The 14,098-nt window shown below is 45.8% G+C and overlaps 1 protein-coding gene across 1 annotated transcript in view; it reads left to right on the top strand.

Moving 5' to 3' along the window:
* Positions 1-673: 673 nt before the first annotated feature.
* CCDC97 (coiled-coil domain containing 97) overlaps positions 674-14,098 on the top strand; it is a 78,322-nt gene continuing 64,897 nt past the window's right edge. The window contains exon 1 of the mRNA XM_085625281.1: positions 674-809. Coding sequence (XP_085481407.1) covers positions 803-809 — 7 coding nt within the window. The 5' untranslated portion in view covers positions 674-802. The remainder of the gene's footprint in view (positions 810-14,098) is intronic.

The following is a 14,098-nucleotide window of genomic DNA, read 5'->3' as shown; positions in this document are numbered from 1 at the left end:
TGTTCATTTATTGGTTATATTTAGATATATACACCTGAATGTGAAAGGTTAACAAAATAGCAGAATATTTTGTGCTCTGTAACCTGTCTAAGGCTTCTTTCGCCCCACTCACTTGCCTTGCTCTATTGCACTCAGCATTTTTTTTTTTGCAGTTTTATATAGTGGAACTCGACCCTTAAGCTTTACATAAACACCAGTTACATTATGCAAGAGCAAGCCACGTCCATTTTTTGTAGGCACGGAAAATTAAGTGATTATTTGTCCAGAATCACAGGATGCAGAGCCGACGCCTGCTTCAAAGGCCAAAGTCGGCAGCTTTGGTTGTTACGCCACATTTTCTCCCATCACGCTCTCCATACTTTTTCATGCACTTCAACCGCCGCTTGCTTGAACGTCAAGCTGCAATTGCTGTCCAGAAATAGACGCCACCTTATTTGAAGGCGTCACCATATTCCTTAATTTGTAGCTGCAACTGGTACTGCACCAAACGGGACACGTTATCACTCCAAGATGGTTCCTTTTGTTTGCAAGCACAGCCCTCTCTGGCACTGCAAGGAATGCATTGTTGAAGAAAACGCCAATATTCCCCCCACGACAATATTCCACATCCTTCCAGCATGGCCGACATTTTCAGCACTGATAGTATTTTTTCTGTTTTTACACCGGAACCTTCGTGCTCTTGCTGGCTGCCGACCGGGGAACCAAAACATCGCGTACATGCTCTATCAATTCCGGAAGTCCTGTGTCAAGCAGACAATTTTTGATGTGAGGAATGTGTTAGCCTTGTGGCCCTTGGCGGATAATGGAAGGTAAGGAAGGGATGAGTACGAGGAACTGTGTGATAGAAGGGACCCGAAGGTGGAGGATTTGGGTGTGGAGAAATTTATGTAAAGACACCGATCATATTATTCGAGTAGAGGTAGTTGGTTTCGGAGATCTAACGATACAGGGTATCTAAAACACATGGACATTTAAACCAAGGGGACACGGGTGGGGTGCACGCCGGGCACAGCAACAGGGCAATAAAGGCATAGGTCGTAAGCAGGCTTAGAGTAACACTCGTTAACTAAGTGGTGTGCTGCATTATAGGCGATACCCGAATCTTTAAACTGACCAGTAATACACGCCAGCTGTCATCAGAGCCAAAGTGGCCTGGGTCTAAATAAGGGGAGGGTACGACTTAACGAGTGACATCAGAGGGAGATGCCAGGCAAGGATGGGAGAATCGGCAGATAAAAATGTAGCTAAAGCAGTGGTGACCGATGAGGGATACGCATTTCCAGAGGAATGCCGATAGCCTCTACATTTAAAAATGCTTCAGATACTACTTTTTATCCAGGCTTTGGGCCAAATCGATGTTTGATTTGCTTTTCTTATGGGTTCGGTTGCATGTGATCTGCCATCATTTGAGTTTACCACACTAGACCACTCTGAGTTCCTCCTTTCAGATATAAGTGGTATAGCATACAAAGCAACCTAATATACCTTGCCGTAAGAGGTCACTAAATTGTAAAGAAGCTGCTGCTTTGTAACTTATGAGGGTACGAGACAAGCATATTTCGAGGGTTTGAATGAGAAGACGGAGCCCTTGAAGAGGTGGTACTTTTAAATTAAAATGTGAACCACAAGTTCTGATGGTACTGAACAAACAGTGGATTGCTGTACTTGCAGCCTAATATACTGAAAATCAAATGCTAAGTGGAAAAAAGTTACCCTTAAAAAAATAGCTCTACCTAACCAGACAGTGCTCACTTGATTACTAGGGTGTTGGTAAAAAATAAAATTATTTGTGAATCATCACTCGTATTTTCTTTGGGTACTGGATCAGTCAGGAATTGGGTAGAATAATTTTATGGTACTGTCATTTATTGTGTGTCAGAAATGGGATTGGTAACTTGGAAAATAAGATCTGGTTAGGTCAGAACTAAGTTATGAGAGAATCTCTGCACAACCCCCAGGTAGCCCTGGCACAAACAGCAAGCCATCTCCAGAAAAGTGTGTGCCAAGTTCAAGCAGTACCAACAGTTTCAAAGTACAGAAAACAACCCAAAAAATTCTCAAACCAATTTAGAAAAATAGAGAAAACTTTATCAAAAATACACCAAAATCATCCAAATAGGTTAAGGGGAACCAGAGGTATGTATTTTTAAATATTTAAGTTAAAAGCACTTAAAAAACGCCAAGCCCTCTGGAAAAACAACAGCCCGTGGTGGATTGGGACCTAGGTACAATTTCATGCCGGCCACAATGGAGCGGAGGTCGTATACATCAAACGGGTGGTCCTGGTCAAAGGTTTTACTTAAGTTTTAGTCTCCAACTGCTGGTAAACCTTATTCTGGTCAGACTTGCTGCCCTTAGCTCCTCAGGGCATGCTTCTGGGCGCCAAGTCTCTCTCCTGCCAAGTTTCCTGCTGGGTCTAATCCTCTTTAGACAAATGGGCCCTCTTGAAGTCAGGAGGTAAACCACTTGGCCCTTTGGGAGCAGTTCCAGTTTCTGAGTCATAGCTGGATTCAGGGATCCTTGTGCGAGTCCTTCCTCCGTCAAGAGCCAGAAAGCATGATTCCTCTTCCCGCAGAACCTTATTCTTTAGATGTTTTCTTCCTAGGTACATAAATGTTCTAAGGAGGTTGTGGTGGAGGTGCCAGATTTATCCTGTACACTAGCCTGTAACTGGAGGAATTCTACTGCCTAATCCTAACAATTTTCTCACAGTGCCACCACCTCTTTTTGCAGCACTTCATCTTTGCGTTATTGGAAAAATACCTAGGTGCTCCTGTTTCAATATGGTGGGACCCAGCTGCCACCAGATAGGCCTAACTTCAGCTTCTTGTCCGGTCTCTACATGACCGGGTCAAAACTATTTTACCTCCTGCTGGGGCTGGAGCTTGACTGTCTAGGTGTGCTCTGAAAAACAAGGCCCTCCTTTGCATCCTCAAATCAAAAGATGTTTTGCAAAAGCTGCCCTTTATTCTGCCAACTCCCAGGTAGCTAATCCCTCCCGGTAAGTGGTCAGCAGTTAACACCCATTTGTCTTTCCTGGGCCAAAGGCAAGCCAGTGTCCTCTGTGCCAGGGTTAAGTCTCCCAGCCAAAGATGTATATTTCTGCTCTTGAAGTGTAACATGTGACAGAACAGTTTTTTTCCTCCTACACTGACTGGCTGTCTAGAAGGGTGCTGGGAATAAATAGAAAAAAACCTCATTTGCAACTCCAAGTCAAAACAGAGTTAAAGCTGCCCCTTGTTCTGTCAACTGTTCCTGTCTACTACCGGATAGTTTATCCCTGCTAAGTGCTAAGCAGTTAACACCCATTGGAATTTCCTGGGCCAGATGCAATATATTTTCCTCTGAGCCAGGTTAGATAAATCTCCCAGTGAATGACGTGTATCCCATCGCTGGAGGTGTGACGATTGGCACAGCTGGTTGTAAGTTCTGGCTCAGGCAGCCTAAAGTACATTTCTACAAAATTACTTGTTGGCTTAAGTTATAAAAAACAAGCATTGGCATAGCCAATAGGTCTTGCCTTTGAGACCTTATAAGTGTTTAGATATACAGCACAATATCCTTGGTGCAACAACATCAACTATTGTATGGTTAAACACTCATAAGGACCCAAAGGCGAGACCTATTGGCTATGCCAGTGCTTGTTTACATTGAGAGGAGTTGGCCTAACGGCTAGGGCTGTCGACCTCGAATCTGGGGAACCAGGTTCGAGTCTCGGCAATGATGCTGAAATCCTGTGATTCTGGGCAAATCACTTAATCTCCCCGTGCCTAAAAAAAATGAATGCGTGTCCTCATGTAATGCAACTGGTGCTATGTAAAGCGCTCTGATACCCGATTCGGGTCAAGTTCGCGCTATATAAAACTATGCAAAAATAAAAAAATGTAACTAAAGATATATGTGTTGGTGTCTAGATAATAGGTCCAATATTTTTCATTGATTTTTCTTTTAAACTTAATTTTTTTTTCCATAACAAACATACATCAATTCATCTTACAGCATAAGAGACTGCTTTATAGATTTTCATCTTTTTTAGTATATGGTACATTTCTTTTCCTTCAGGATATTATTTTTACACCTGTGCATAGTTTACAGGTAATATTCTGTAAACATACTTTCGGCTCTTGCTTGCCTCTTTTCCCTTTTCCTACCCACAATCTATATGATACAGGTAGTTATACTGTGCTAGGTCACTGTGCTAGGTCACAGCAGACCCCTCGGATTATGCTATTATGCTATTAATCCTGACCCCATTCTGCTCTTCCCCTCACAGTTGACCTCTTTGGTTCCCTCACTGACTGTCTTCCTCTGGTATTTCTCTTATTCAATTTACACTACTGCCCTACTCTCTAGGTCCTCTCCCACTTTCTAATCCCTAGAGACCTTTCTTATTCGTGTCTCCTCAGCACTCTTTTTCCCATCTGTTTTTGGGGGACATATAGGAGATATCCATCTGCTAGCTATGCTGCATTTTGCAAGTAGAAATCTCAGTGTCTCAAACCTACACTGCATCTTGCATGTTTAGGCCTAGGGAAAAGTGCCAGTAAGCAATGTCCCATTGTTGCCTCGGTGTGTACCCCGGTGATCTGCCACAGTGATGTCACCACCACTCTACAGATATCCATGCCTCTGGGTGAGAACGTGCCCCCCCCCAATCTCGACACCCAGGACAAGTCGACGCTCTGTCTTCTTATATCTTATGCAATTTGGAGGGAGTGGTGTAAGTGGGACGAAGGTAGTGAAAGATTGTCAGTTTAAACCTAGTGTGGCTCGCAATGTATTTTACAAATGTGCATGTTTTCTCCCATTCCTTTTCGGTCAACTGATCTAGTAAGTCACTGTCCTATCTTGTCCCATAACTGTTCCACTGTCTGGGGGAAAGGTTTCCTATCTGCTTTTAACCCTCTCTCTGGTTGACTTATTTTGTCTAAAAGTTTGCAGCCACCAGATCGGCAGCAATCTGCTGAATGGGGGCTGTAGCAGTACTGTCTTGACTGCCACTCTCCAGGTCAATGCCACCTAGCTCACCACGTGCAATCCTGCTGCAGGTGACCTCCTTTCATCAAGCAGATCGGTAACACTCCTTCTTCAATCATATCCCAGGGTGGTCTTATTTTCCAAAGATATTTAATACAGAGAAATATCAACCCATCATCTGCCTCGATATGCTGCATGTTCATTTGATTATTGTCACTTACTAAAGGGTAAATTAGATTTCTAATGCATTTGGGACTACAAGCCCAACATTCTTACTGCTGTTCAGCTGATACTGCAGTTTCTACTGGGCCATATAATATATCCACCTATTATGTAATTATGCTACTGATACATAAGCATGCATTTCTATGACCAACCTTTTCTTTCAAGGTATAACAAGCATTGGCATAGCCAATAGGTCTCGCCTTTGTGACCTTATAAGCATTTTGCCATGCAACATGTTCATTTTTATGTCTCGGCTAGCGATGGCTGCGCTTGCGCAGTCTCGCTCGCGAGACATAATGACTTGGGTGAAGAGGGGCTTGAACCCGCCCCTCTTCTTCCCTGTTCTCCATTGGCTGGCCTAGTAAATGCTGGCCAGCCATTGGAGAAGAGGTCCCGTCACTCTAATCCTGCCCCGTCCTTTTCGGATCGGGGGGCGTGTTTTTTGCGAGAAGTCTCAGGGAGGAGACAACAGCAAAACACGCCCCCCAATCCGAAAAGGAGGCTGCGTTTCTCCGAGGCAGTTTTTCGCTGCCTCGGAGAAAGGCGGTGGTGTCCCGGCGTTGCTCCCTCACCTGATCTCCTTGTTCTTATTGAAATCCCACAGCTCTTGTATTCACCAGCCCTTCTTTAACAATAGTGCACAGTAAGATTTGTAAATATGCATGTCTTTTATTTTAAAAAGTTGCGCTCGTTTAAAACTAATATTTTAAACATATATGTAACATCTCATTTACCTCGCTGTGTCTCATGTGAATTTTATTTCTCTCCACTAAAGAACGCACGTGTTTTATTGAGTTCATTTCCTGGGGCCTGGATGCCAGGGCCTTCTCCGGACGGTGCCCTCAGAGCCCATCCCCCTCCTCCACAAACACCCATGAATCCAATCTTTGTCTGCAGCTCTGGAATCCCTTGCACGGTCGGGGGCTTCGGCGCTATGCCCACCTTACTCTGCGGCGCTATGCTCTCAGCGCCGAGCTGGCCTTTGGGTGACTTGGGTAAGGTATCTGCTCTGTCCCCGGGGTGGCCACGGGCGCACCTGCTCTCAGGGTTTATTTTACAGCCAGAGGACAATAGACCGCGGTTTTTACACACATCTTAAAGACAACTAGCGTCTTGCCGGGGGCTTCCGGCCGCTGCATCGCTCCCACCGGACCCCGATGCAATAACGTCGGCCGGATACTGGCCCCAGGTAGCGGAAAGATCTCTCGGCCCCCGGGACTGCGCTTAATTAAAGACCACAGGTATTCCTGGGGGATGCGCAGAGCGCACGGCGCGCCAGCTGCGCGCCATGACATTAAACAATCCTATGGGCAAACATTGGGCCTCGCTGCTGCACCTGCGAAATATTACATACGAGTGTTGCGTGCACCGAGGAGGTACAGAAGCGTGCCACGAAGGCGAGGGGCCAGGCCTCGTCTGCGCCGTCCAGCGCATCTCTGAGCCAGGCACAAGGAGGCCCCGCGCAGTCTGTGGAGTCACGAACCGTGAGGGGGCCCCAAGCGAAGTACATGGAGGGGGGCCCATGCTCTGCTCCCAATGAGGAGCTCTCCGTCACCGCCTCTCGCTCGCGAGACATAACAAGCATTTACAATGCAATGGTCTCGGCATTGGTAAAGTTAGAGCTATTGGCATTGCTCATGACAATGCCGTTTCTTTACATGTTTTAAAAACAAAAACATAAACATTAATAATGTCATGAGCAATGCCAATAGCTCTAACTTTACCAATGCCGAGACCATTGCATTGTAAATGCTTGTTTGTTATATGGGTTGCTTTCACTCCCATTGGGAATTAGTTCAGTCAGTTCAGTCCTTTCTGTCAGTGTAAAAGATGTCAACAAACCCGACCACGTGCACCTCCTAAGGCCGGTGGCTCCGTGTGAAACAGAGGGAAATTTGTTGCATGATGAATCTTTCACTCAAATATATGCTTTGTGTCATACATCTATGCGTGAGGTTGCTATTAGTTGGTTGTTATTTAGCACACCACATAAACAGAAGAGTTGCCACTTAATGATCTCATGTTTGCAGCAGACACACAACCTACTGTGCTGTCTGACATGATCTTAACTTGTGACATGCAGGTTACACAAAGATCTCTACAGTAGGTGCGTGTACCCCCTGAGCTGTAAGCTCAAGACCTGAACCTGTGACCGGCTGTGTACAGGTCTTGCTGTGCAGAGGGTACATTAATAGTGCTACTAAACTGTATAATTTTGCCGCCAAGTGGCAGGATAAAAAGCACAATGCTTGTGCATTCACCGAAGAGTGAACACAGGCATGTGGGGGGAGGCTGGTGGGTTGGTGGAGCTGAGAGCAGATTGCCATAGGCTGGCAGACGTCATGTGTGCTGTGAGGGCTGTGGAATCCCTGCAACGCACTGTTAGCCCCAAACTGATACGTGACTAAGCTCTCACGGAGCACCTCTGTACTGAAGTGCATATTAAAACTTCAGAAATTACTTTTTGATGTGACTGAAGGGTCTGGAGCATGCATATTCAGTCCCACTATTTTAAATATTTTCTTATGGGCCCTTCCCACAAGTTATTATTTAGAGCAATCAGGATATATGCTTCGCAGAGCAGGGCATGCGTGCTGCCTCTAGGCTGGACCTAAAAATGAATCAACTCAAAAAAACAAAAACTTTACATGAAATACTCTATAGAAAAAATACTGTATCAATGTAATGTACCCATTAACAACTTAAAGTACATAAACCAGGAACATCAGATTCACATAACAGTTTATCTTTTAAAAGCTCATCTTCTGGCCGCTGTCAGTTTGTAAAAAAATCCGGTGCATTGGGTATTAGGAGATAATTTGCGAGAGGGGCACGAAATTTCTACTGCCTAAAGGCCTCCACAGGGTTTAATCTGGCACTTTAAATATCATTCGGTGCTGTAATTGGAAGCCTGATGTGTAAGGTCTCCATGGCACTTCAATAAATTAGTGACACAACATTCACTTAATTGAGCTATATACTTCGCTATTGGATAGAACGAATTGACGTCAGAGCACTGACTAATCCAATATCCCACGTGTGCCACAACTAAAATGGCGAGAACTGAAAACAAAACGGCACAGAAAGCAAACTGTACAATTAACTTCAATGGCCAAATCACAACTGTTACATATAGTCCGTGTCGCAACACATGGCAGCCAATTCGGGTCCACCTTGTACCTTCCGCCTTACCCCCGCAGACTTCCATCTTGAGGGGGGCTGAATTGGACTCCCACCCTCCAAGATGGCAGATGACAGCATACAGTGCCTGCCTGCCTCCCTGCGGGTAGCAGCAGGGACATCATGTCCACCGATGAGCAGTCGGCGTGCGAAGGCGAGGGCCTAGCTTTGGAGCGTTGGGCACCTGTGGGGGCAGTGGCCAGCCCCAGGACTTTAAGTTGGCTGGGTCCTGCCGGTGGAAAAAAGCTTGACTCTGTGATAATATCATCCTTCACTGCTTTTGATGTAGCTTCAAAGAGACTCGCTTTTCAGTTTTATATAGCGCAAACTTGGAGCAAACATGAGCACCAGTTAAATTACACAAGGACATATTCATGTTTTGAATCGCAGGAGTCGGGCTCGAACCTGCTTTCTAAGCTCGAAAGTCAGCAGCTCTAGCTTTACGCCACAACCTCGCCCACAAGAACAGAAGGCTTTTCAATATTATATACAATGAAGTAATAGCTGTTGCTTATTTATCTTATGCAATTTACAACCATTGACAAAGCCAATAGTCCTGGCTTGTTGTAGGTGTTATGTTACTTGTTGTATTAAATAGCTGTATAAATGGCGGGAAACAGCAAAATACCAGACAGGTGGGACACAATGCTAAGTACAGATTTTTAGCTTAAGTGTTTCACCCCACTTAAAGCCCTGGCCTGCCCCACACTGGAGCAAAAAGATGACATGGTGATGAAACGCACACAGGCAGGTTCTCTGGTTGCGTCCGTAGAAATGGCGGCCAAGCTGCGGCAGCCAGAAGACGAGCAGGAACAGCTTAATTCTTCTCTGCTGGCACACACATTGCACTTTGCGTAGGTGCAATTCCGCCTGAAGTAGATTGTAAGCGCTAGTTGCGAGGAGAAGCTGCTGGCAGAGCTGGAGGACTTCGCCTTCCATTGGTGCCCGCATGTGCTTCTGGGGAGTAACAGAGCCCAAACAGGGGACCATCGGCTGCCTCTACACCCAGACTTATTGGTGATTCAGGGAAGGGGGCACGTGAAAAACATACTGGTTATGTTCGGTAGACAGAACAGGTTAGTGTACGGGTCTATAAGGCCATGGTCTGAAGAGGCTCCATCTGTCCGCCGGCTTTTCTAGTGCTTGACAGGTGTTTGTATGTTGTACTGTCATTTAATAAAACTTTCTAAAAACTGATGTGCATAAGGCCTTTATTGCCAAGTATAATGATACCCCATTTATCCACCTCTGAAAGTGTTTTGGTGGTTCTGTTTTGTTTTTTGTTCCTGCACAAAGACGTACCAGGACTATTGGGTTTGCCAGTTTGTTATCCATGTTTGAGAAATGAGTAGCAACAATTATTTTGTTGAGAACTCCCATGTAGAATGTTATTGCTTTAAGAGTACAGTTTCATAGGCGAGAGTGATCAGGTCAGCTTTAAGTGAAGTGTCCTGCAATACAGACAGTCTGAGGTCAGAGGGCACTCAGAGAAGTAAAGGGCACAGGACAGAGGCCCCCTTCACCCTAACTTCTTGTGCTTTCACTTCTTAATGATGTACTTTTGTACGTGTCATGCTTTATTACAAGCTGCACATGGAAACTAAAGGGACCTTTATAAAGCCTAAAGAGATTAGTTTCCTGTTGGTTTAGGTGATACATCACAGTTTACATCTACCTTTTTCCAATCCATAAATAAGCACAGATTAGAGAAATAACCCTCAGATGTTTTCTGTGTTTTTACAACTGATAGCGGGGTGGGGGAGCTTAAGAGCTGAACATCAAAGCCAAAATAGAGCCAAGCGAATAAACAAACACTTAACGTACCAGGTTCCTAAATTTCTACTTGCTTTCTTTCTACACCATACCATTTGGACCAGGATTATTAATTACTGCTGGGTCACCTGTATTATTACAAATTAAGCAACTCGGCTCATTTGAAGCGAAATATCACAAATGGCCACTGGGGGCGCACACAGGCCAGAGCCACAGACCTCCCCTCGAAACCGCCCCTAAACAAGCCAACCTCTGACAATCGTTGACCCTGTGGGAGGCTGTCCCAAGGGGCTAGTTTACTGCTCACCGTGGTAGCTGTGGAGTCTGGAAAAGTAACGGCCAAGCAACTCACAGAGGCTGGTGGAGTATGTATGATAGAACTAGATAAAAATAGTCTAAAAAAGAACTGGCTAATTGTGTGTTGCATATTTGATTAATAGGATCTCTGGACACAGGTTAATAGTGTCTCAGGGAAATGGTTAAAAGAAACTGCTACTTAATAGTGATTCTGAAGGAACTGTTTAATAGTGTCCTAGGGAACTAGCTAATAGTGCTCCATGTAGTTGGTAAATAGTGCCTCAAGAAATTGGTTAATAGGGCCTCAAGGAGCTGGTTAATAGATGCTAATCAATCTGGTTAAAAGTATCTCAAGAAACTGGGTGATAGTGTCTGAGAAAACTTGCTAATAGTGTCTCACGGAATATGCAAAACATGTCCTGCAGAACTGGTGGTTAAAGTATCATGCAATTAGTTAATAGTTTCCCAAGGAATAGTTTAGTAGTGTGTCATGGTGACATGGTTATGCTTGCAACATAACACTTATACCCAACTTTTACGCCACCCTACTTTCAAATGTCACCAGCCGCCACTGATACCACAGGAAAATATGTCTCCGAAATTCTGGACCTGTGTTGTGTAGAGCCACCCCCTCACTATTTGTTTTTGGAACTTGTGCCCTGACAACACACTACAGAGATCTGTGCCATGATCAAACTAATTTTGCTCTCACATTAACCTACATGAGCCATTACTAAACCAGGCATTAAACAATCCTTTAACACCAGTACTCAACGAAAGACAACCAAACAGCCATAAGCAAAACATAATGGAAAGCCCAGAACCATAGGAACTAGGAAACCACATGAAGAAAGCACTAGTGTGCCATACTAATCATATAAGGTGCTCTCAGAATGCTGATTACATTCAAACTGCCCCAACACCACTGAATCTATGGCGTCACTGAAAGTCTTTTGCAATCTAATTGCATAATGATGTTATGATTCGCGGACCTCAATTCTAACGTCTCGAAATGCGAATGTGTCAGTTGGTTACAATTCTTGGCTGCCGCTATGAGACTGCCGTGGGGCTCTTGTGCTGCTGAGAACTAGCAGGCGACCGCGAGTTTTTCAATCGGAATTAAAAAGCCTGAATGAGTTATCAGACACCTGTAAGGTGGGGGCGGCGGGTGAGAGCGGTGTACTGTAAAGTGGGGGCGGCTTGTGGGAGCCGTGTACTGCCAGATGACCCTTAAGAGGAAAAAGGGAAAAACAGGTTGCTAATTACAAAGTACTGTTCAGGGGAGGCAACCCCCTGCCTAGCCCAAACACCTACACCTGGCTCTGATCTACGCAGGAGAAAAGAAAGAATGAAAAACAGTTGTAATAATAAAACGATTTCACAAATGTAACTGGTAATGTTATTCAGATCTTTGAATGGAACATGCTGCATTAGCACAAAGGCATTAGAAACAGCGAGTAGAATTTCATGTAAAACGTCCGCCTTCTGCGCAATAAGAATCCGTGTCATAACTGCCGGGGGCCTCTAGGAGCTGTGTGTTGGCGCGTTTGTTTCGGCAAAAGGTTACAGTACATTCTAAACAAGAGCTGACGCTGAAGCAGGAATTAAAGTAAGAACAGTGGGGGAAGAAACGCAAGAGAAGCCCGGGAGTTGTGTGCGAAAGTGAAAGTGATTGCGATCGCGATGCACTTAATGAGGCCAGCAGAGTGACGAGATCTGTGGTGGGGGAGGGAATTAAAGCGCGGAGAGAGGCACCCAAAGCGCGCGCACATGCACTCAAGCTCTAGGCCGTTAATGGCAGCATCTGGTAGCACTTTTTTTTTTACCCTTTTACTAAAAGTCAAGCAAGCAGCTCATGCGCTGCTCTAGGTTCGACCTAAACAAGCATTTACAATGCAATGGTCTCGGGCATTGTTAAAGTTAGAGCTATTGACATTGCTCATGACATTATTTTTAGGTCTCGCCTGAGACAGCGCTTTAGCGCTGCTCTCGCGAGAGCTTTTGTTAAAGGGGGATCTGGAAGTGCAAACGAGTGCTTTTCAGGCCTCCAAATACAGTGCATGTGCGCCGGGCGCGCGCACCATTTGGCAGCCTGAAAAGCACTGCCTGATCACTTTCACGGCCGCTTTGATGTCCTCAGTGAGCCGCGCGGCCACTGAGGACATCAAAGCGGCCGTTACCAGACCCCCTACAAATACATGCCCACAATTTATTCACAGCTTGGGTGAACCTCTGGGGTGGCACTGTTACGCTAAAGATGTTCCTTTGACACCCTCAGATGGCTGCAGGGTGGTCTGAAAGAGCTGTTGTTAGAGCTACGGTCCAGAAGCTCTGAATGGTTTTATGACGCATGACATCACAAAAGATGAGAAGGCGTGAAGCCACGGCGCTGCACAGACCTGCGACCCTGTCACACCGCAGAGAGGCACAAACAGATGGGACGTGGAATGAGAAATTGCGTTTAAGCGATTCAAACTTTTTATTAAAAATTTAATTTAAACTCGCCTCATCCCAATGAACGGCAGCTTCAATGTAACATGCGTGTACACGCTATTTGCCCTGTTCCCGTTTTTTCAGCGGTGAACGTTGATTTGAGTAGTGTGCAGATCGAGAACCAACGCTGAAAATATCATGTTTCCCTTTGCGACAGAAGAGGTCTTAAATGATTGAGGGCCTGTGATTTCCAGGCTCTCTAGAGACTGCGTTACAGTTTCCTGTATACAATTCCCTCGGCCGCTAGGAGGGACACGGTGTGAACGTCAGGTGTGCATGCGTACACGCATCACGACACAACCCTGGCGGCTGAACATGATTCACAATGCGCGAGGAGCCTCTGCTTATCACACGAGCGGGCCACGGGCAGACTGGAGGAGTAGCCGTGTTTGCTTAGTGCAGGGAGAGGGAAACACTGCTCTCTCATGGCATTGTATGCAGCACCATAGCAACCCGGAGGCCTGCCTGGAAGCCCAGCGCGCAGGCAGGGGCAGGCAGGACGCGTCCAGACTGCTGCAAGTTACCCCAGTCTAACTCCCCGCTCTTGCACAAATGAAGGGTGTGCTGCTGAACGACTCCAGCGCCCCACGACCGCGAGACCACGCTTCCGCATAAATGAGACGGCTGGGAGACAACCTCGGACGGGCTGTCGCTGGGGGCTTCCTTCAGGATGTGCGAAGTGGCGACTCAGGCGCGCAACACCCATTGGACTCACAGGGCTTTAGCCCCCCCATCGTGTGTGGCAGCCCGGGCTGAGACAGCTTCCGGGCACACACACAGCCGCACCCGAGCACTTCACAGGTCTTTAAAAGACCATTTGCATGTTAATGAGGCCTCGCTGTTGTTTCACCCCTTCTAAGAGCACCTGCAGCTCCACTCTACCGATTTGCTTAAAGTTTCAGCCCCCCCCCCCTGAAATGTTTTCTTAGCCCCCCCCAGAGGGAGTCAAAAACACACGCTTCTCGCCGCTATTCGGGGGTATGTAGCGCTCTATCATTTAAATATCGCAGCAGTTATACGAGTTTGAGCTATTGGCATTATAAATGACAGTGCCTTTTATTTATGTTTTAAAAAACCAAACTTAAATAAAAAGCATTGTCATTTACAATGCCAATAGCTCAAACTCCTATAAATGCGAGACCTATTGCATTGC

The sequence above is a fragment of the Triturus cristatus genome, chromosome 9, assembly GCF_964204655.1.
Source record: "Triturus cristatus chromosome 9, aTriCri1.1, whole genome shotgun sequence".
Lineage (NCBI taxonomy): Eukaryota > Metazoa > Chordata > Amphibia > Caudata > Salamandridae > Triturus > Triturus cristatus.
The sequence above is the reverse complement of the archived record's forward strand: the minus strand, read 5'-3'. Positions and strand labels throughout refer to the sequence as shown.